Source organism: Heterodontus francisci, chromosome 4 (assembly GCF_036365525.1).
Source record: "Heterodontus francisci isolate sHetFra1 chromosome 4, sHetFra1.hap1, whole genome shotgun sequence".
Lineage (NCBI taxonomy): Eukaryota > Metazoa > Chordata > Chondrichthyes > Heterodontiformes > Heterodontidae > Heterodontus > Heterodontus francisci.
This window is the reverse complement of record NC_090374.1, coordinates 2,917,225-2,938,910: the sequence shown is the minus strand read 5'-3', so window position 1 is coordinate 2,938,910 and position 21,686 is coordinate 2,917,225. Positions and strand designations below refer to the sequence as shown.

Sequence of the window (21,686 nt, the reverse complement as noted above, 5' to 3'; positions counted from 1 at the left end):
TGTCTCTGCATAACTCCGATTACTGTGTGTGTGTCTCTGTATAACTCTGATTACTGTGTGTGTGTCACTGTATAACTCTGATTACTGTGTGTGTGTCTCTGTATAACTCCGATTACTGTGTGTGTGTCTCTGCATAACTCCGATTACTGTGTGTGTGTCACTGTATAACTCTGATTACTGTGTGTGTGTCACTGTATAACTCTGATTACTGTGTGTGTGTCTCTGCATAACTCCGATTACTGTGTGTGTGTCACTGTATAACTCTGATTACTGTGTGTGTGTCTCTGTATAACTCTGATTACTGTGTGTGTGTCACTGTATAACTCTGATTACTGTGTGTGTGTCTCTGTATAACTCTGATTACTGTGTGTGTGTCACTGTATAACTCTGATTACTGTGTGTGTGTCTCTGTATAACTCTGATTACTGTGTGTGTGTCTCTGTATAACTCTGATTACTGTGTGTGTGTCTCTGTATAACTCTGATTACTGTGTGTGTGTCACTGTATAACTCTGATTACTGTGTGTGTGTCTCTGTATAACTCTGATTACTGTGTGTGTGTCACTGTATAACTCTGATTACTGTGTGTGTGTCTCTGTATAACTCTGATTACTGTGTGTGTGTCTCTGTATAACTCTGATTACTGTGTGTGTGTCACTGTATAACTCTGATTACTATGTGTGTGTCTCTGTATAATTCTGATTACTGTGTGTGTGTCTCTGTATAACTCTGATTACTGTGTGTGTGTCTCTGTATAGCTCTGATTACTGTGTGTGTGTCACTGTATAACTCTGATTACTGTGTGTGTGTCTCTGTATAACTCTGATTACTGTGTGTGTGTCTCTGCATAACTCCGATTACTGTGTGTGTGTCTCTGTATAACTCTGATTACTGTGTGTGTGTGTCTCTGTATAACTCTGATTACTGTGTGTGTGTCTCTGTATAACTCTGATTACTGTGTGTGTGTCACTGTATAACTCTGATTACTGTGTGTGTGTCTCTGTATAACTCTGATTACTGTGTGTGTGTCTCTGTATAACTCTGATTACTGTGTGTGTGTCACTGTATAACTCTGATTACTGTGTGTGTGTCTCTGTATAACTCTGATTACTGTGTGTGTGTCTCTGCATAACTCCGATTACTGTGTGTGTGTCTCTGTATAACTCTGATTACTGTGTGTGTGTCACTGTATAACTCTGATTACTGTGTGTGTGTCTCTGTATAACTCTGATTACTGTGTGTGTGTCTCTGTATAACTCTGATTACTGTGTGTGTGTCACTGTATAACTCTGATTACTGTGTGTGTGTCTCTGTATAACTCCGATTACTGTGTGTGTCTCTGTATAACTCTGATTACTGTGTGTGTGTCTCTGTATAACTCTGATTACTGTGTGTGTGTCTCTGTATAACTCTGATTACTGTGTGTGTGTCTCTGTATAACTCTGATTACTGTGTGTGTGTCTCTGCATAACTCTGATTACTGTGTGTGTGTCTCTGTATAACTCTGATTACTGTGTGTGTGTCTCTGTATAACTCTGATTACTGTGTGTGTGTCTCTGTATAACTCTGATTACTGTGTGTGTGTCTCTGTATAACTCTGATTACTGTGTGTGTCTCTGTATAACTCTGATTACTGTGTGTGTGTCTCTGTATAACTCTGATTACTGTGTGTGTGTCTCTGTATAACTCTGATCACTGTGTGTGTGTCACTGTATAACTCTGATTACTGTGTGTGTGTCTCTGTATAACTCTGATTACTGTGTGTGTGTCTCTGTATAATTCTAATTACTGTGTGTGTGTCTCTGTATAACTCTGATTACTGTGTGTGTGTCTCTGTATAACTCTGATTACTGTGTGTGTGTCTCTGTATAATTCTGATTACTGTGTGTGTGTCTCTGTATAATTCTGATTACTGTGTGTGTGTCTCTGTATAACTCTGATTACTGTGTGTGTGTCTCTGTATAACTCTGATTACTGTGTGTGTGTCTCTGTATAACTCTGATTACTGTGTGTGTGTCTCTGTATAACTCTGATTACTGTGTGTGTGTCACTGTATAACTCTGATTACTGTGTGTGTGTCTCTGTATAACTCTGATTACTGTGTGTGTGTCTCTGTATAACTCTGATTACTGTGTGTGTGTCTCTGTATAACTCTGATTACTGTGTGTGTGTCTCTGTATAACTCTGATTACTGTGTGTGTGTCTCTGTATAACTCTGATTACTGTGTGTGTGTCTCTGTATAACTCTGATTACTGTGTGTGTGTCTCTGTATAACTCTGATTACTGTGTGTGTGTCTCTGTATAACTCTGATTACTGTGTGTGTGTCACTGTATAATTCTGATTACTGTGTGTGTGTCTCTGTATAACTCTGATTACTGTGTGTGTCTCTGTATAATTCTGATTACTATGTGTGTGTCTCTGCATAACTCCGATTACTGTGTGTGTGTCTCTGTATAACTCTGATTACTGTGTGTGTGTCACTGTATAACTCTGATTACTGTGTGTGTGTCTCTGTATAACTCTGATTACTGTGTGTGTGTCTCTGTATAACTCTGATTACTGTGTGTGTGTCTCTGTATAACTCTGATTACTGTGTGTGTGTCTCTGTATAACTCTGATTACTGTGTGTGTGTCTCTGTATAACTCTGATTACTGTGTGTGTGTCTCTGTATAATTCTGATTACTGTGTGTGTGTCTCTGTATAATTCTGATTACTGTGTGTGTGTCTCTGTATAACTCTGATTACTGTGTGTGTGTCTCTGTATAACTCTGATTACTGTGTGTGTGTCTCTGTATAACTCTGATTACTGTGTGTGTGTCTCTGTATAACTCTGATTACTGTGTGTGTGTCTCTGCATAACTCTGATTACTGTGTGTGTGTCTCTGTATAACTCTGATTACTGTGTGTGTGTCTCTGTATAACTCTGATTACTGTGTGTGTGTCACTGTATAACTCTGATTACTGTGTGTGTGTCTCAGTATAACTCTGATTACTGTGTGTGTGTCTCTGTATAACTCTGATTACTGTGTGTGTGTCTCTGTATAACTCTGATTACTGTGTGTGTGTCTCTATAACTCTGATTACTGTGTGTGTGTGTCTCTATAACTCTGATTACTGTGTGTGTGTGTCTCTGTATAACTCTGATTACTGTGTGTGTGTCTCTGTATAATTCTGATTACTGTGTGTGTGTCTCTGTATAACTCTGATTACTGTGTGTGTGTCTCTGTATAACTCTGATTACTGTGTGTGTGTCTCTGTATAACTCTGATTACTGTGTGTGTGTCTCTGTATAACTCTGATTACTGTGTGTGTGTGTCTCTGTATAACTCTGATTACTGTGTGTGTGTCTCTGTATAACTCTGATTACTGTGTGTGTGTCTCTGTATAACTCCGATTACTGTGTGTGTGTCTCTGTATAACTCTGATTACTGTGTGTGTGTCTCTGTATAACTCTGATTACTGTGTGTGTGTCACTGTATAACTCTGATTACTGTGTGTGTGTGTATCTGTGTAACTCTGATGACTGTGTGTGTGTCTCTGTGTAACTCTGATGACTGTGTGTGTGTCTCTGTATAACTCTGGTTACTGTGTGTGTGTCTCTGTATAACTCTGATGACTGTGTGTGTGTCTCTGTATAACTCTGGTTACTGTGTGTGTGTCTCTGTATAACTCTGATGACTGTGTGTGTGTCTCTGTGTAACTCTGATTACTGTGTGTGTGTCACTGTATAACTCTGATTACTATGTGTGTGTCTCTGTATAACTCTGATTACTGTGTGTGTGTCTCTGTATAACTCTGATTACTGTGTGTGTGTCTCTGTATAACTCTGATTACTGTGTGTGTGTCTCTGTATAACTCTGATTACTGTGTGTGTGTGTATCTGTGTAACTCTGATGACTGTGTGTGTGTCTCTGTGTAACTCTGATTACTGTGTGTGTGTCTCTGTATAACTCTGGTTACTGTGTGTGTGTCTCTGTATAACTCTGATGACTGTGTGTGTGTCTCTGTGTAACTCTGATTACTGTGTGTGTGTCACTGTATAACTCTGATTACTATGTGTGTGTCTCTGTATAACTCTGATTACTGTGTGTGTGTCTCTGTATAACTCTGATTACTGTGTGTGTGTTTCTGCATAACTCTGATTACTGTGTGTGTGTCTCTGTATAACTCTGATTACTGTGTGTGTCTCTGTATAACTCTGATTACTGTGTGTGTGTCACTGTATAACTCTGATTACTGTGTGTGTGTCACTGTATAACTCTGATTACTGTGTGTGTGTCTCTGTATAACTCTGATTACTGTGTGTGTGTCTCTGTATAACTCTGATTACTGTGTGTGTGTCTCTGTATAACTCTGATTACTGTGTGTGTCTCTGTATAACTCTGATTACTGTGTGTGTGTCACTGTATAACTCTGATTACTGTGTGTGTGTCACTGTATAACTCTGATTACTGTGTGTGTGTCTCTGTATAACTCTGATTACTGTGTGTGTGTCTCTGTATAACTCTGATTACTGTGTGTGTGTTTCTGCATAACTCTGATTACTGTGTGTGTCTCTGTATAACTCTGATTACTGTGTGTGTCTCTGTATAACTCTGATTACTGTGTGTGTGTCACTGTATAACTCTGATTACTGTGTGTGTGTCACTGTGTAACTCTGATTACTATGTGTGTGTCTCTGTATAACTCTGATTACTGTGTGTGTGTCTCTGTATAACTCTGATTACTGTGTGTGTGTCTCTGTATAACTCTGATTACTGTGTGTGTGTTTCTGCATAACTCTGATTACTGTGTGTGTCTCTGTATAACTCTGATTACTGTGTGTGTGTCACTGTATAACTCTGATTACTGTGTGTGTGTCACTGTATAACTCTGATTACTGTGTGTGTGTCACTGTATAACTCTGATTACTGTGTGTGTGTCTCTGTATAACTCCGATTACCGTGTGTGTGTCTCTGTATAACTCTGATTACTGTGTGTGTGTCACTGTATAACTCTGATTACTATGTGTGTCTCTGTATAACTCTGATTACTGTGTGTGTCTCTGTATAACTCTGATTACTGTGTGTGTGTCACTGTGTAACTCTGATTACTGTGTGTGTGTCACTGTGTAACTCTGATTACTGTGTGTGTCTCTCTGTATAACTCTGATTACTGTGTGTGTCTCTGTATAACTCTGATTATTGTGTGTGTGTCACTGTATAACTCTGATTACTGTGTGTGTGTCACTGTGTAACTCTGATTACTGTGTGTGTGTCTCTGTATAACTCTGATTACCGTGTGTGTGTCTCTGTATAACTCTGATTACTGTGTGTGTGTCTCTGTATAACTCTGATTACTGTGTGTGTGTGTCTCTGTATAACTCTGATTACTGTGTGTGTGTCACTGTATAACTCTGATTACTGTGTGTGTGTCACTGTGTAACTCTGATTACTGTGTGTGTGTCTCTGTATAACTCTGATTACTGTGTGTGTGTCTCTGTATAACTCTGATTACTGTGTGTGTGTCTCTGTATAACTCTGATTACTGTGTGTGTGTCACTGTATAATTCTGATTACTGTGTGTGTGTCACTGTATAACTCTGATTACTGTGTGTGTGTCTCTGTATAACTCTGATTACTGTGTGTGTGTCTCTGTATAACTCTGATTACTGTGTGTGTGTCTCTGTATAACTCTGATTACTGTGTGTGTGTCTCTGTATAACTCTGATTACTGTGTGTGTGTCTCTGTATAACTCTGATTACTGTGTGTGTGTCTCTGTATAACTCTGATTACTGTGTGTGTGTTTCTGTATAACTCTGATTACTGTGTGTGTGTCTCTGTATAACTCTGATCACTGTGTGTGTGTCACTGTGTAACTCTGATTACTGTGTGTGTGTGTCTCTGTATAACTCTGATTACTGTGTGTGTGTCTCTGTATAACTCTGATTACTGTGTGTGTGTGTCTCTGTATAACTCCGATGACTGTGTGTGTGTCTCTGTATAACTCTGATTACTGTGTGTGTGTCTCTGTATAACTCTGATTACTGTGTGTGTGTCTCTGTATAACTCTGATTACTGTGTGTGTGTCTCTGTATAACTCTGATTACTGTGTGTGTGTCTCTGTATAACTCTGATTACTGTGTGTGTGTCTCTGTATAACTCTGATTACTGTGTGTGTGTCTCTGTATAACTCTGATTACTGTGTGTGTGTCTCTGTATAACTCTGATTACTGTGTGTGTGTCTCTGTATAACTCTGATTACTGTGTGTGTGTCTCTGTATAACTCTGATTACTGTGTGTGTGTCACTGTATAACTCTGATTACTGTGTGTGTGTCTCTGTATAACTCTGATTACTGTGTGTGTGTCACTGTATAACTCTGATTACTGTGTGTGTGTCACTGTATAACTCTGATTACTGTGTGTGTGTGTCTCTGTATAACTCTGATTACTGTGTGTGTGTCTCTGTATAACTCTGATTACTGTGTGTGTGTGTCTCTGTATAACTCTGATTACTGTGTGTGTGTCTCTGTATAACTCTGATTACTGTGTGTGTGTCTCTGTATAACTCTGATTACTGTGTGTGTCTCTGTATAACTCTGATTACTGTGTGTGTGTCTCTGTATAACTCTGATTACTGTGTGTGTGTCTCTGTATAACTCTGATTACTGTGTGTGTGTCTCTGTATAACTCTGATTACTGTGTGTGTGTCTCTGAATAACTGCGATTACTGTGTGTGTGTCTCTGTATAACTCTGATTACTGTGTGTGTGTCTCTGTATAACTCTGATTACTGTGTGTGTGTCTCTGTATAACTCCGATCACTGTGTGTGTGTCTCTGTATAACTCTGATTACTGTGTGTGTGTGTCTCTGTATAACTCTGATTACTGTGTGTGTGTCACTGCATAACTCTGATTACTGTGTGTGTGTCTCTGTATAACTCTGATTGCTGTGTGTGTGTCACTGTGTAACTCTGATTACTGTGTGTGTGTCTCTGTATAACTCTGATTACTGTGTGTGTGTGTCTCTGTATAACTCTGATTACTGTGTGTGTGTCTCTGTGTAACTCTGACTGTGTGTGTGTGTCTCTGTATAACTCTGATTACTGTGTGTGTGTCTCTGTATAACTCTGATTACTGTGTGTGTGTCTCTGTATAACTCCGATTACTGTGTGTGTGTCTCTGTCTAACTCTGATTACTGTGTGTGTGTCACTGTATAACTCTGATTACTGTGTGTGTGTCTCTGTATAACTCTGATTACTGTGTGTGTGTCTCTGTATAACTCCGATTACTGTGTGTGTGTCTCTGTATAACTCTGATTACTGTGTGTGTGTCACTGTATAACTCTGATTACTGTGTGTGTGTCTCTGTATAACTCTGATTACTGTGTGTGTGTCTCTGTATAACTCTGATTACTGTGTGTGTGTCTCTGTATAACTCTGATTACTGTGTGTGTGTCTCTATAACTCTGATTACTGTGTGAGTGTCACTGTCTAACTCTGATTACTGTGTGTGTGTCTCTGTATAACTCCGATGACTGTGTGTGTGTCTCTGTATAACTCTGATTACTGTGTGTGTGTCACTGTATAACTCTGATTACTGTGTGTGTGTCTCTGTATAACTCCGATGACTGTGTGTGTGTCTCTGTATAACTCTGATTACTGTGTGTGTGTCTCTGTATAACTCTGATTACTGTGTGTGTGTCACTGTATAACTCTGATTACTGTGTGTGTGTCACTGTATAACTCTGATTACTGTGTGTGTGTGTCTCTGTATAACTTTGATTACTGTGTGTGTGTCTCTGTATAACTCTGATTACTGTGTGTGTGTCTCTGTATAACTCTGATTACTGTGTGTGTGTCTCTGTATAACTCTGATTACTGTGTGTGTGTCTCTGTATAACTCTGATTACTGTGTGTGTGTCACAGTATAACTCTGATTACTGTGTGTGTGTCTCTGTATAACTCTGATTACTGTGTGTGTGTCTCTGTATAACTCTGATTACTGTGTGTGTGTCACTGTATAACTCTGATTACTGTGTGTGTGTCTCTGTATAACTCTGATTACTGTGTGTGTGTCACAGTATAACTCTGATTACTGTGTGTGTGTCTCTGTATAACTCTGATTACTGTGTGTGTGTCTCTGTATAACTCTGATTACTGTGTGTGTGTCTCTGTATAACTCTGATTACTGTGTGTGTGTCTCTGTATAACTCTGATTACTGTGTGTGTCTCTGTATAACTCTGATTACTGTGTGTGTGTCTCTGTATAACTCTGATTACTGTGTGTGTGTCTCTGTATAACTCTGATTACTGTGTGTGTGTCTCTGTATAACTCTGATTACTGTGTGTGTGTCACAGTATAACTCTGATTACTGTGTGTGTGTCACTGTATAACTCTGATTACTGCGTGTGTGTCTCTGTATAACTCTGATTACTGCGTGTGTGTCTCTGTATAACTCTGATTACTGTGTGTGTGTCTCTGTATAACTCTGATTACTGTGTGTGTGTCTCTGTATAACTCTGATTACTGTGTGTGTGTCACAGTATAACTCTGATTACTGTGTGTGTGTCACTGTATAACTCTGATTACTGTGTGTGTGTCACTGTATAACTCTGATTACTGTGTGTGTGTCTCTGTATAACTCTGATTACTGTGTGTGTGTCTCTGTGTAACTCTGATTACTGTGTGTGTGTCTCTGTATAACTCTGATTACTGTGTGTGTGTCTCTGTATAACTCTGATTACTGTGTGTGTGTCACAGTATAACTCTGATTACTGTGTGTGTGTCACTGTATAACTCTGATTACTGTGTGTGTGTCTCTGTATAACTCTGATTACTGTGTGTGTGTCACAGTATAACTCTGATTACTGTGTGTGTGTCACTGTATAACTCTGATTACTGTGTGTGTGTCACTGTATAACTCTGATTACTGTGTGTGTGTCACTGTATAACTCTGATTACTGTGTGTGTGTCTCTGTATAACTCTGATTACTGTGTGTGTCTCTGTATAACTCTGATTACTGTGTGTGTGTCACTGTATAACTCTGATTACTGTGTGTGTGTCACTGTATAACTCTGATTACTGTGTGTGTCTCTGTATAACTCTGATTACTGTGTGTGTGTCTCTGTATAACTCTGATTACTGTGTGTGTGTCACTGTATAACTCTGATTACTGTGTGTGTGTCTGTATAACTCTGATTACTGTGTGTGTGTCACTGTATAACTCTGATTACTGTGTGTGTGTCACAGTATAACTCTGATTACTGTGTGTGTGTCACTGTATAACTCTGATTACTGGTGTGTGTCTCTGTATAACTCTGATTACTGTGTGTGTGTCTCTGTATAACTCTGATTACTGTGTGTGTGTCACTGTATAACTCTGATTACTGTGTGTGTGTCTCTGTATAACTCTGATTACTGTGTGTGTGTCTCAGTATAACTCTGATTACTGTGTGTGTGTCACTGTATAACTCTGATTACTGTGTGTGTGTCTCTGTATAACTCTGATTACTGTGTGTGTGTCACAGTATAACTCTGATTACTGTGTGTGTGTCACTGTATAACTCTGATTACTGTGTGTGTGTCTCTGTATAACTCTGATTACTGTGTGTGTGTCTCTGTATAACTCTGATTACTGTGTGTGTGTCACTGTATAACTCTGATTACTGTGTGTGTGTCACTGTATAACTCTGATTACTGTGTGTGTCTCTGTATAACTCTGATTACTGTGTGTGTGTCTCTGTATAACTCTGATTACTGTGTGTGTGTCACTGTATAACTCTGATTACTGTGTGTGTGTCTGTATAACTCTGATTACTGTGTGTGTGTCTCTGTATAACTCTGATTACTGTGTGTGTGTCTGTATAACTCTGATTACTGTGTGTGTGTCTCTGTATAACTCTGATTACTGTGTGTGTGTGTCTCTGTATAACTCTGATTACTGTGTGTGTGTCTCTGTATAACTCTGATTACTGTGTGTGTCACTGTATAACTCTGATTACTGTGTGTGTGTCTGTATAACTCTGATTACTGTGTGTGTGTCTCTGTATAACTCTGATTACTGTGTGTGTGTCTGTATAACTCTGATTACTGTGTGTGTGTCTCTGTATAACTCTGATTACTGTGTGTGTGTCTCTGTATAACTCTGATTACTGTGTGTGTGTCTCTGTATAACTCTGATTACTGTGTGTGTGTCACTGTATAACTCTGATTACTGTGTGTGTGTCTCTGTATAACTCTGATTACTGTGTGTGTGTCTGTATAACTCTGATTACTGTGTGTGTGTCTCTGTATAACTCTGATTACTGTGTGTGTGTGTCTCTGTATAACTCTGATTACTGTGTGTGTGTCTCTGTATAACTCTGATTACTGTGTGTGTGTCACTGTATAACTCTGATTACTGTGTGTGTGTCTCTGTATAACTCTGATTACTGTGTGTGTGTCTCTGTATAACTCTGATTACTGTGTGTGTGTCTCTGTATAACTCTGATTACTGTGTGTGTGTCTCTGTATAACTCTGATTACTGTGTGTGTGTCACTGGATAACTCTGATTACTGTGTGTGTGTCTCTGTATAACTCTGATTACTGTGTGTGTGTCTCTGTATAACTCTGATTACTGTGTGTGTGTCTCTGTATAACTCTGATTACTGTGTGTGTGTCTCTGTATAACTCTGATTACTGTGTGTGTGTCTCTGTATAACTCTGATTACTGTGTGTGTGTCTCTGTATAACTCTGATTACTGTGTGTGTGTCTCTGTATAACTCTGATTACTGTGTGTGTGTCTCTGTTATAACTCTGATTACTGTGTGTGTGTCTCTGTATAACTCTGATTACTGTGTGTGTGTCTCTGTATAACTCTGATTACTGTGTGTGTGTCTCTGTTTACTCTGATTACTGTGTGTGTGTCTCTGTATAACTCTGATTACTGTGTGTGTGTCTCTGTATAACTCTGATTACTGTGTGTGTGTCTCTGTATAACTCTGATTACTGTGTGTGTGTCTCTGTATAACTCTGATCATTGTCTGTGTGTCACTGGATAACTCTGATTACTGTGTGTGTGTCTCTGTTTTACTCTGATTACTGTGTGTGTGTCTCTGTATAACTTTGATTACTGTGTGTGTGTCTCTGTATAACTCTGATTACTGTGTGTGTGTCTCTGTATAACTCTGATTACTGTGTGTGTGTCACTGTATAACTCTGATTACTGTGTGTGTGTCTCTGTATAACTCTGATTACTGTGTGTGTGTCTCTGTATAACTCTGATTACTGTGTGTGTGTCTCTGTATAACTCTGATCATTGTCTGTGTGTCACTGGATAACTCTGATTACTGTGTGTGTGTCTCTGTATAACTCTGATTACTGTGTGTGTGTCTCTGTATAACTCTGATTACTGTGTGTGTGTCTCTGTATAACTCTGATTACTGTGTGTGTGTCTCTGTATAACTCTGATTACTGTGTGTGTGTCTCTGTATAACTCTGATCATTGTCTGTGTGTCACTGGATAACTCTGATTACTGTGTGTGTGTCTCTGTATAACTCTGATTACTGTGTGTGTGTCTCTGTATAACTCTGATCATTGTCTGTGTGTCACTGGATAACTCTGATTACTGTGTGTGTGTCTCTGTTTTACTCTGATTACTGTGTGTGTGTCTCTGTATAACTTTGATTACTGTGTGTGTGTCTCTGTATAACTCTGATTACTGTGTGTGTGTCTCTGTATAACTCTGATTACTGTGTGTGTGTCTCTGTATAACTCTGATTACTGTGTGTGTGTCTCTGTATAACTCTGATTACTGTGTGTGTGTCTCTGTATAACTGATTACTGTGTGTGTGTCTCTGTATAACTCTGATCATTGTCTGTGTGTCACTGGATAACTCTGATTACTGTGTGTGTGTCTCTGTTTTACTCTGATTACTGTGTGTGTGTCTCTGTATAACTTTGATTACTGTGTGTGTGTCTCTGTATAACTCTGATTACTGTGTGTGTGTCTCTGTATAACTCTGATTACTGTGTGTGTGTCTCTGTATAATTCTGATTACTGTGTGTGTGTCTCTGTATAACTCCGATTACTGTGTGTGTGTCACTGTATAACTCTGATTACTGTGTGTGTGTCTCTGTATAACTCTGATTACTGTGTGTGTGTCTCTGTATATTCTGATTACTGTGTGTGTGTCTCTGTATAACTCCGATTACTGTGTGTGTGTCACTGTATAACTCTGATTACTGTGTGTGTGTCACTGGATAACTCTGATTACTGTGTGTGTGTCTCTGTATAACTCTGATTACTGTGTGTGTGTCTCTGTATAACTCTGATTACTGTGTGTGTGTCTCTGTATAACTCTGATTACTGTGTGTGTGTCTCTGTATAACTCTGATCATTGTCTGTGTGTCACTGGATAATTCCGATTCCTCCTCCATCTCCACAGGTACCAGCTCCAAACCATCGGCATCACTGCTGCCAACACGTGGGGTCTGTTTCTGCTGGTTCTGTTGCTGGGCTACGGCCTGGTAGAAATCCCCCGTTCCTACTGGAACGCAGCACGACATGGACATCTCCTCACAAAAACCCAGTTTAAGGTGGCGAAACTCATGACAGAGAAAGCGGATGCCGAGGAGACACTGGAGGATGTGATGGAGGTGGGTGAGAGTGTGAGAGGAGGATGATGATGATGATGGTGAGAGTGTGAGAGGAGGATGATGATGATGATGGTGAGAGTGTGAGAGGATGATGATGATGGTGAGTGTGTGAGAGGATGATGATGGTGAGAGTGTGAGAGGAGGATGATGATGGTGAGAGTGTGAGAGGAGGATGATGGTGAGAGTGTGAGAGGAGGATGATGGTGAGAGTGTGAGAGGAGGATGATGATGGTGAGAGTGTGAGAGGAGGATGATGATGATGGTGAGAGTGTGAGAGGAGGATGATGATGATGGTGAGAGTGTGAGAGGATGATGATGGTGAGAGTGTGAGAGGAGGATGATGATGGTGAGAGTGTGAGAGGAGGATGATGGTGAGAGTGTGAGAGGAGGATGATGGTGAGAGTGTGAGAGGAGGATGATGATGGTGAGAGTGTGAGAGGAGGATGATGGTTGAGAGTGTGAGAGGAGGATGATGATGGTGAGAGTGTGAGAGGAGGATGATGATGATGGTGAGAGTGTGAGAGGAGGATGATGATGATGATGAGAGTGTGAGAGGAGGATGATGATGGTGAGAGTGTGAGAGGAGGATGATGATGGTGAGAGTGTGAGAGGAGGAGGATGATGGTGAGAGTGTGAGAGGAGGATGATGATGATGGTGAGAGTGTGAGAGGAGGATGATGATGAGAGTGTGAGAGGAGGATGATGATGGTGAGAGTGTGAGAGGAGGATGATGATGGTGAGAGTGTGAGAGGAGGATGATGATGGTGAGAGTGTGAGAGGAGGATGATGATGGTGAGAGTGTGAGAGGAGGATGATGATGGTGAGAGTGTGAGAGGATGATGATGGTGAGAGTGTGAGAGGAGGATGATGGTGAGAGTGTGAGAGGAGGATGATGATGGTGAGAGTGTGAGAGGAGGATGATGATGGTGAGAGTGTGAGAGGAGGATGATGGTGAGAGTGTGAGAGGAGGATGATGATGAGAGTGTGAGAGGATGATGATGATGAGAGTGTGAGAGGAGGATGATGATGGTGAGAGTGTGAGAGGAGGATGATGGTGAGAGTGTGAGAGGAGGATGATGGTGAGAGTGTGAGAGGAGGATGATGATGATGGTGGGAGTGTGAGAGGAGGATGATGATGGTGAGAGTGTGAGAGGAGGATGATGATGGTGAGAGTGTGAGAGGAGGATGATGATGATGGTGGAGTGTGAGAGGAGGATGATGATGGTGAGAGTGTGAGAGGAGGATGATGATGGTGAGAGTGTGAGAGGAGGATGATGGTGAGAGTGTGAGAGGAGGATGATGGTGAGAGTGTGAGAGGAGGATGATGATGATGGTGAGAGTGTGAGAGGAGGATGATGATGGTGAGAGTGTGAGAGGAGGATGATGATGGTGAGAGTGTGAGAGGAGGATGATGGTGAGAGTGTGAGAGGAGGATGATGGTAGAGAGTGTGAGAGGAGGATGATGATGAGAGTGTGAGAGGATGATGATGGTGAGAGTGTGAGAGGAGGATGATGATGGTGAGAGTGTGAGAGGAGAGATGATGGTGAGAGTGTGAGAGGAGGATGATGGTGAGAGTGTGAGAGAGGATGATGATGAGAGTGAGAGGATGATGATGGTGAGAGTGTGAGAGGAGGATGATGATGGTGAGAGTGTGAGAGGAGGATGATGATGGTGAGAGTGTGAGAGGAGGATGATGGTGAGAGTGTGAGAGGATGATGATGGTGAGAGTGTGAGAGGAGGATGATGATGGTGAGAGTGTGAGAGGAGGATGATGGTGAGAGTGTGAGAGGAGGATGATGATGGTGAGAGTGTGAGAGGAGGATGATGATGGTGAGAGTGTGAGAGGAGGATGATGGTGAGAGTGTGAGAGGAGGATGATGATGGTGAGAGTGTGAGAGGAGGATGATGATGGTGAGAGTGTGAGAGGAGGATGATGGTGAGAGTGTGAGAGGAGGATGATGATGGTGAGAGTGTGAGAGGAGGATGATGATGATGGTGAGAGTGTGAGAGGAGGATGATGGTGATGGTGAGAGTGTGAGAGGAGGATGATGATGATGTTGAGAGTGTGAGAGGAGGAGGATGATGGTGAGAGTGTGAGAGGAGGATGATGATGATGGTGAGAGTGTGAGAGGAGGATGATGATGGTGAGAGTGTGAGAGGAGGATGATGATGATGGTGAGAGTGTGAGAGGAGGATGATGATGGTGAGAGTGTGAGAGGAGGATGATGATGGTGAGAGTGTGAGAGGAGGATGATGATGGTGAGAGTGTGAGAGGAGGATGATGGTGAGAGTGTGAGAGGATGATGATGGTGAGAGTGTGAGAGGAGGATGATGATGGTGAGAGTGTGAGAGGAGGATGATGGTGAGAGTGTGAGAGGAGGATGATGATGGTGAGAGTGTGAGAGGAGGATGATGATGATGGTGAGAGTGTGAGAGGAGGATGATGGTGATGGTGAGAGTGTGAGAGGAGGATGATGATGATGGTGAGAGTGTGAGAGGAGGAGGATGATGGTGAGAGTGTGAGAGGAGGATGATGATGATGGTGAGAGTGTGAGAGGAGGATGATGATGATGGTGAGAGTGTGAGAGGAGGATGATGATGGTGAGAGTGTGAGAGGAGGATGATGATGGTGAGAGTGTGAGAGGAGGATGATGATGGTGAGAGTGTGAGAGGAGGATGATGATGATGGTGAGAGTGTGAGAGGAGGAGGATGATGGTGAGAGTGTGAGAGGAGGATGATGATGATGGTGAGAGTGTGAGAGGAGGAGGATGATGGTGAGAGTGTGAGAGGAGGATGATGATGATGGTGAGAGTGTGAGAGGAGGATGATGATGATGGTGAGAGTGTGAGAGGAGGATGATGCTGAGTGAGAGTGTGAGAGGAGGATGATGATGGTGAGAGTGTGAGAGGAGGATGATGATGATGGTGAGAGTGTGAGAGGAGGATGATGATGGTGAGAGTGTGAGAGGAGGATGATGATGAGAGTGTGAGAGGAGGATGATGATGGTGAGAGTGTGAGAGGAGGAGGATGATGGTGAGAGTGTGAGAGGAGGAGATGATGATGGTGAGAGTGTGAGAGGAGGATGATGATGAGAGTGTGAGGAGGATGATGATGGTGAGAGTGTGAGAGGAGGATGATGATGGTGAGAGTGTGAGAGGAGGATGATGATGATGGTGAGAGTGTGAGAGGAGGATGATGATGGTGAGAGTGTGAGAGGAGGATGATGATGATGAGAGTGTGAGAGGAGATGATGATGATGGTGAGAGTGTGAGAGGAGGATGATGATGGTGAGAGTGTGAGAGGAGGATGATGATGGTGAGAGTGTGAGAGGAGGATGATGGTGAGAGTGTGAGAGGATGATGATGGTGAGAGTGTGAGAGGAGGATGATGATGGTGAGAGTGTGAGAGGAGGATGATGATGGTGAGAGTGTGAGAGGCAGGCATGATGATGGTGAGAGTGTGAGAGGAGGATGATGATGGTGAGAGTGTGAGAGGAGGATGATGATGGTGAGAGTGTGAGAGGAGGATGATGATGGTGAGAGTGTGAGAGGAGGATGATGGTGAGAGTGTGAGAGGAGGATGATGATGGTGAGAGTGTGAGAGGAGGATGATGATGATGGTGAGAGTGTGAGAGGAGGATGATGATGATGGTGAGAGTGTGAGAGGAGGATGATGATGGTGAGAGTGTGAGAGGAGGATGATGATGGTGAGAGTGTGAGAGGAGGATGCTGATGGTGAGAGTGTGAGAGGAGGATGATGATGATGGTGAGAGTGTGAGAGGAGGATGATGATGGTGAGAGTGTGAGAGGAGGATGATGAGGTGAGAGTGTGAGAGGAGGAGATGATGGTGAGAGTGTGAGAGGAGGAGATGATGGTGAGAGTGTGAGAGGAGGATGTTGATGATGGTGAGAGTGTGAGAGGAGGAGGATGATGGGTGAGAGTGTGAGAGGAGGATGTTGATGATGGTGAGAGTGTGAGAGGAGGAGGATGATGGTGAGAGTGTCGAGAGGAGGATGAGGAGGTGAGAGTGTGAGAGGAGGAGGATGAGGTGAGAGTGTGAGAGAGGAATGATGATGGGTGAGAGTGTGAGAGGAGGATGATGATGGTGAGTGGAGAGGGGATGTGATGGCTGGAGAGTGTGAGGAGGATGTGATGGTGAGAGGTGTGAGAGGAGGAGATGATGGTGAGAGGGGTGAGAGGAGGTGATGGTGAGAGTGTGAGAGGAGGATGATGAAGGTGAGGTGTGAGAGGAGGATGATGGTGAGGTGAAGTGGAGGAGGATGTGGAGGAGTGGAGAGGAGGTGATGATGATGGGGAGAGTGAGGGAGTGGATGAGGAGGATGAGGGTGAGTGGAGTGTGAGGAGAGAGGATGAGGATGGTGGAGAGTGTGAGAGGAGGATGTGATGGTGAGAGTGTGAGAGGAGGATGAGTGCTGGTGGTGGTGAGAGGGTGAGAGGAGGAGGATGAGGGTGTGAGTGGGAGGAGGAGTAGGTTGGGTGAGTGTGAGAGGAGGTGTGATGAGTGGAGGAGAGGTGGTGAGCGTGTAGGAGGAGGTGGTGGGAGAGTGTGTGAGGAGGAGGAGGAGGTGTGGAGTGTGAGAGGTGGGTGAGGTGAGTGGGTGAGAGCGAGGATGGAGGTGAGTGTGGAGAGGAGGATGATGATGGGTGAGAGGTGAGAGGAGGAGGATGATGGTGAGGGGAGTGGAGGTGGTGATGAGGGGAGAGCTGGTGGTGGAGGTGGGGTGTGGGAGTGGGTGAGGTGGAGGTGGTGGGGTGGTGGGTGAGGTGGGGGTGGAGGAGGAGGGTGTGGGGGTGGTGAGGGAGGAGATGGGGAGTGGGGTGGAGTGTGGATGTGTGGTGAGTGGGGTGAGGAGAGAGGATGGTGAAGGTGATGAGTCGAGGTGGATGAGAGAGTGGGAAGAGAGGGGTGGGGGGAGGTGTGAGAGACTACTCGGGTGAAGAGAGCGCTCTAGGGCTGCAGCGCCGAGAGGGAGAGGGCTGTGTGTGCAGCCGAGGGAGAGTCCGGAAAGATGCACGAAGCGATATAGCGACAATCTGATGACGCCGAGACTCTAGCGCATAGCTGCATGAAGAAGACGCAATCGCGAACATGACTGCTGCAGACGAGATATAAGAGATACATGCGAAGAAGCAGAGATATAGATCAATCAGCTGACTGAAGAGATCTACGACGCAACCAAAAGCACCGATGGCACGCAGCATACTAGCGCACATGCATGCAGAAGACGCACTCGCTACTAAGACTCTCACTATCAGCATCCCTCTCAACACTCTCACCATCATAATCATCCTCCTCTCACGACTCTCTCAAGCTCATGACTACTCGCAGCAAACCTCTCACTACTGATCACAACACCTCTCCTCTCACACTCTCACCCATCATCCTCCTCTCACACTCTCACCATCATCATCCTCCTCCTCTCATCACTCTACGACATCATCCTCCTCTCACACTCTCACCATCATCCATCCTCCTCTCACACTCTCACCATCATCATCATCCTCCTCTCACACTCTCACCATCATCATCTCCTCTCACACTCTCACCAATCATCATCCTCCTCTCACACTCTCACCATCAGCATCCTCCTCTCACGACTCTCACCATCATCATCATCCTCCTCTCACACTCTCACCATCATCATCTCTCCTCTCAACACTCTCACCATCATCATCATCCTCCTCTCACACTCTCACCATCATCATCCTCCTCTCACACTCTCACCATCATCATCCTCCTCTCACACTCGCTCATCATCATCCTCCTCTCACACTCTCACCATCATCTCCTCCTCTCACGAGCTCTCGACCATCATCATCGATCCTCTCTCACTCTCACCGATCATCATCATCCTCCTCTCACACTCTCACCATCATCATCCTCCTCTCTACACTCTCACCATCATCATCCTCCTCTCACACTCTCACCATCATCGATCCTCCTCTCACACTCTCACACCATCATCATCCTCAGACGCTCTCGAATCATCATCACGCACATCAACTCTCATCAGCAGAAGCACTCTCACAAGCAACAGATCAGCTGCCTCTCACGACGCTCACCAATCATCATCCTCTCCAAACTCTCAACATCATCCTCCTCTCACACTCTCACCATCATCATCCTCCTCTCACTTCTCACAGCATCATCCTCGCGCACAAGCTCTCACGCATCTCTCCTCGCACACTCTGCACCATCATAATCCTCTCTCACTCTCACCGATCATCATCCGCTCACGCTGCTCAGCTCAGCATCTCACTGCTGCACATCATCAGCCTCCTAGCACACGCTCACCATCATCGATCCTCCTCTGCACACGCGCACATCACATCATCCTCCTCTCACACTCCATCATCATCATCCTCCTCTCACTCTCACCATCATCATCCTCCTCTCACACTCTCACCATCATCTCCTCTCACACTCTCACCATCATCATCCTCTCACACTCTCACCATCATCCTCCTCTCACACTCTCACCATCATCATCCTCCTCTCACACTCTCACCATCATCATCCTCCTCTCACTCTCTCATCATCTCACACTCCATCATCTCCTCTCACACTCTCACCATCATCCTCCTCTCACACTCTCACCATCATCATCCTCCTCACACTCTCACCATCATCATCCTCCTCTCACACTCTCACCATCATCCTCTCTCACTCCATCATCATCATCCTCCTCTCACACTCTCTCATCATCATCATCCTCCTCTCACACTCTCACCATCATCATCCTCCTCTCACACTCTCACCATCATCATCATCCTCCTCTCACACTCTCACCATCATCACTCCTCCTCTCACACTCTCACCATCATCCTCCCTCTCACACTCACCATCATCAATCCTCCTCTCGACACTCTCACCATCATCATCCTCCTCTCACACTCTCACCATCACATCATCCTCCTCTCACACTCCACCATCATCATCCTCCTCTCACACTCTCACCATCATCATCCTCCTCTCACACTCTCACCATCATCATCCTCCTCTCACACTCTCACATCATCATCATCCTCCTCTCACACTCTCACCATCATCATCCTCCTCCTCTCACTCCATCTCCTCCTCACACTCTCACCATCATCATCATCCTCCTCTCACACTCTCACCACATCATCATCCTCCTCTCACACTCTCACCATCATCATCCTCCTCTCACACTCTCACCATCATCATCCTCCTCTCACACTCTCACCATCATCCTCCTCTCACACTCTCACCATCATCATCCTCCTCTCACAACTCTCACCATCATCTCCTCTCACACTCTCACCATCATCTCCTCCTCTCACACTCTCACCATCATCATCCTCCTCTCACACTCTCACCATCATCATCCTCCTCTCACACTCTCACCATCATCATCCTCCTCCTCTCACACTCTCACCATCATCCTCCTCTCACACTCTCACCATCATCATCATCCTCCTCTCACACTCTCACCATCAGCATCATCCTCCTCTCACACTCTCACCATCATCATCTCCTCTCACACTCTCACCATCATCATCATCCTCCTCTCACACTCTCGCATCACCATCATCCTCCTCTCACACTCTCACCATCATCATCATCCTCCTCTCACACTCTCACCATCATCATCCTCCTCTCACACTCTCACCATCATCCTCCTCTCACACTCTCACCATCATCATCCTCCTCTCACACTCTCACCATCATCATCCTCCTCTCACACTCTCACCATCATCATCCTCCTCTCACACTCTCACCATCAATCATCCTCCTCTCACACTCTCTCATCCTCATCACTCTCCCATCATCATCCTCCTCTCACACTCTCACCATCATCCTCCTCTCACACTCTCACCATCATCATCCTCCTCTCACACTCTCACCATCATCATCCTCCTCTCACACTCTCACCATCATCATCCTCCTCTCACACTCTCACCATCATCATCCTCCTCTCACACTCTCACCATCATCCTCCTCTCACACTCTCACCATCATCATCCTCCTCTCACACTCTCACCATCATCATCCTCCTCTCACACTCTCACCATCATCCTCCTCTCACACTCTCACCATCATCATCCTCCTCTCACACTCTCACCATCATCATCCTCCTCTCACACTCTCACCATCATCCTCCTCTCACACTCTCACCATCATCATCCTCCTCTCACACTCTCACCATCATCCTCCTCTCACACTCTCACCATCATCCTCCTCTCACACTCTCACCATCATCATCCTCCTCTCACACTCTCACCATCATCATCCTCCTCTCACACTCTCACCTCATCATCCTCACTCTCATCATCATCCTCCTCTCACACTCTCACCATCATCCTCCTCTCACACTCTCACCATCATCCTCCTCTCACACTCTCACCATCATCATCCTCCTCTCACACTCTCACCATCATCATCCTCTCACACTCTCATCATCATCCTCCTCTCACACTCTCACCATCATCCTCCTCTCACACTCTCACCATCATCCTCCTCTCACACTCTCACCATCATCATCCTCCTCTCACACTCTCACCATCATCATCCTCCTCTCACACTCCCACCATCATCATCATCCTCCTCTCACACTCTCACCATCATCCTCCTCTCACACTCTCCCATCATCCTCCTCTCACACTCTCACCATCATCATCCTCCTCTCACACTCTCACCATCATCATCCTCCTCTCACACTCCACCATCATCATCATCTCCTCTCACACTCTCACCATCATCATCCTCCTCTCACACTCTCACCATCATCATCCTCCTCTCACACTCCCACCATCATCATCCTCCTCTCACACTCTCACCATCATCCTCCTCTCACACTCTCACCATCATCCTCCTCTCACACTCTCACCATCATCATCCTCCTCTCACACTCTCATCATCATCATCCTCTCACACTCTCATCATCATCCTCCTCTCACACTCTCACCATCATCCTCCTCTCACACTCTCACCATCATCATCCTCCTCTCACACTCTCACCATCATCATCCTCCTCTCACACTCTCACCATCATCCTCCTCTCACACTCTCACCA

The 21,686-nt window shown here is 44.3% G+C and overlaps 1 protein-coding gene across 1 annotated transcript in view; it reads left to right on the top strand.

Moving 5' to 3' along the window:
- lmbrd2b (LMBR1 domain containing 2b) overlaps positions 1-21,686 on the top strand; it is a 202,035-nt gene that overhangs the window by 74,384 nt on the left and 105,965 nt on the right. Inside the window, exon 6 of the mRNA XM_068028755.1 lies at positions 12,415-12,625. Coding sequence (XP_067884856.1) covers positions 12,415-12,625 — 211 coding nt within the window. The remainder of the gene's footprint in view (positions 1-12,414; positions 12,626-21,686) is intronic.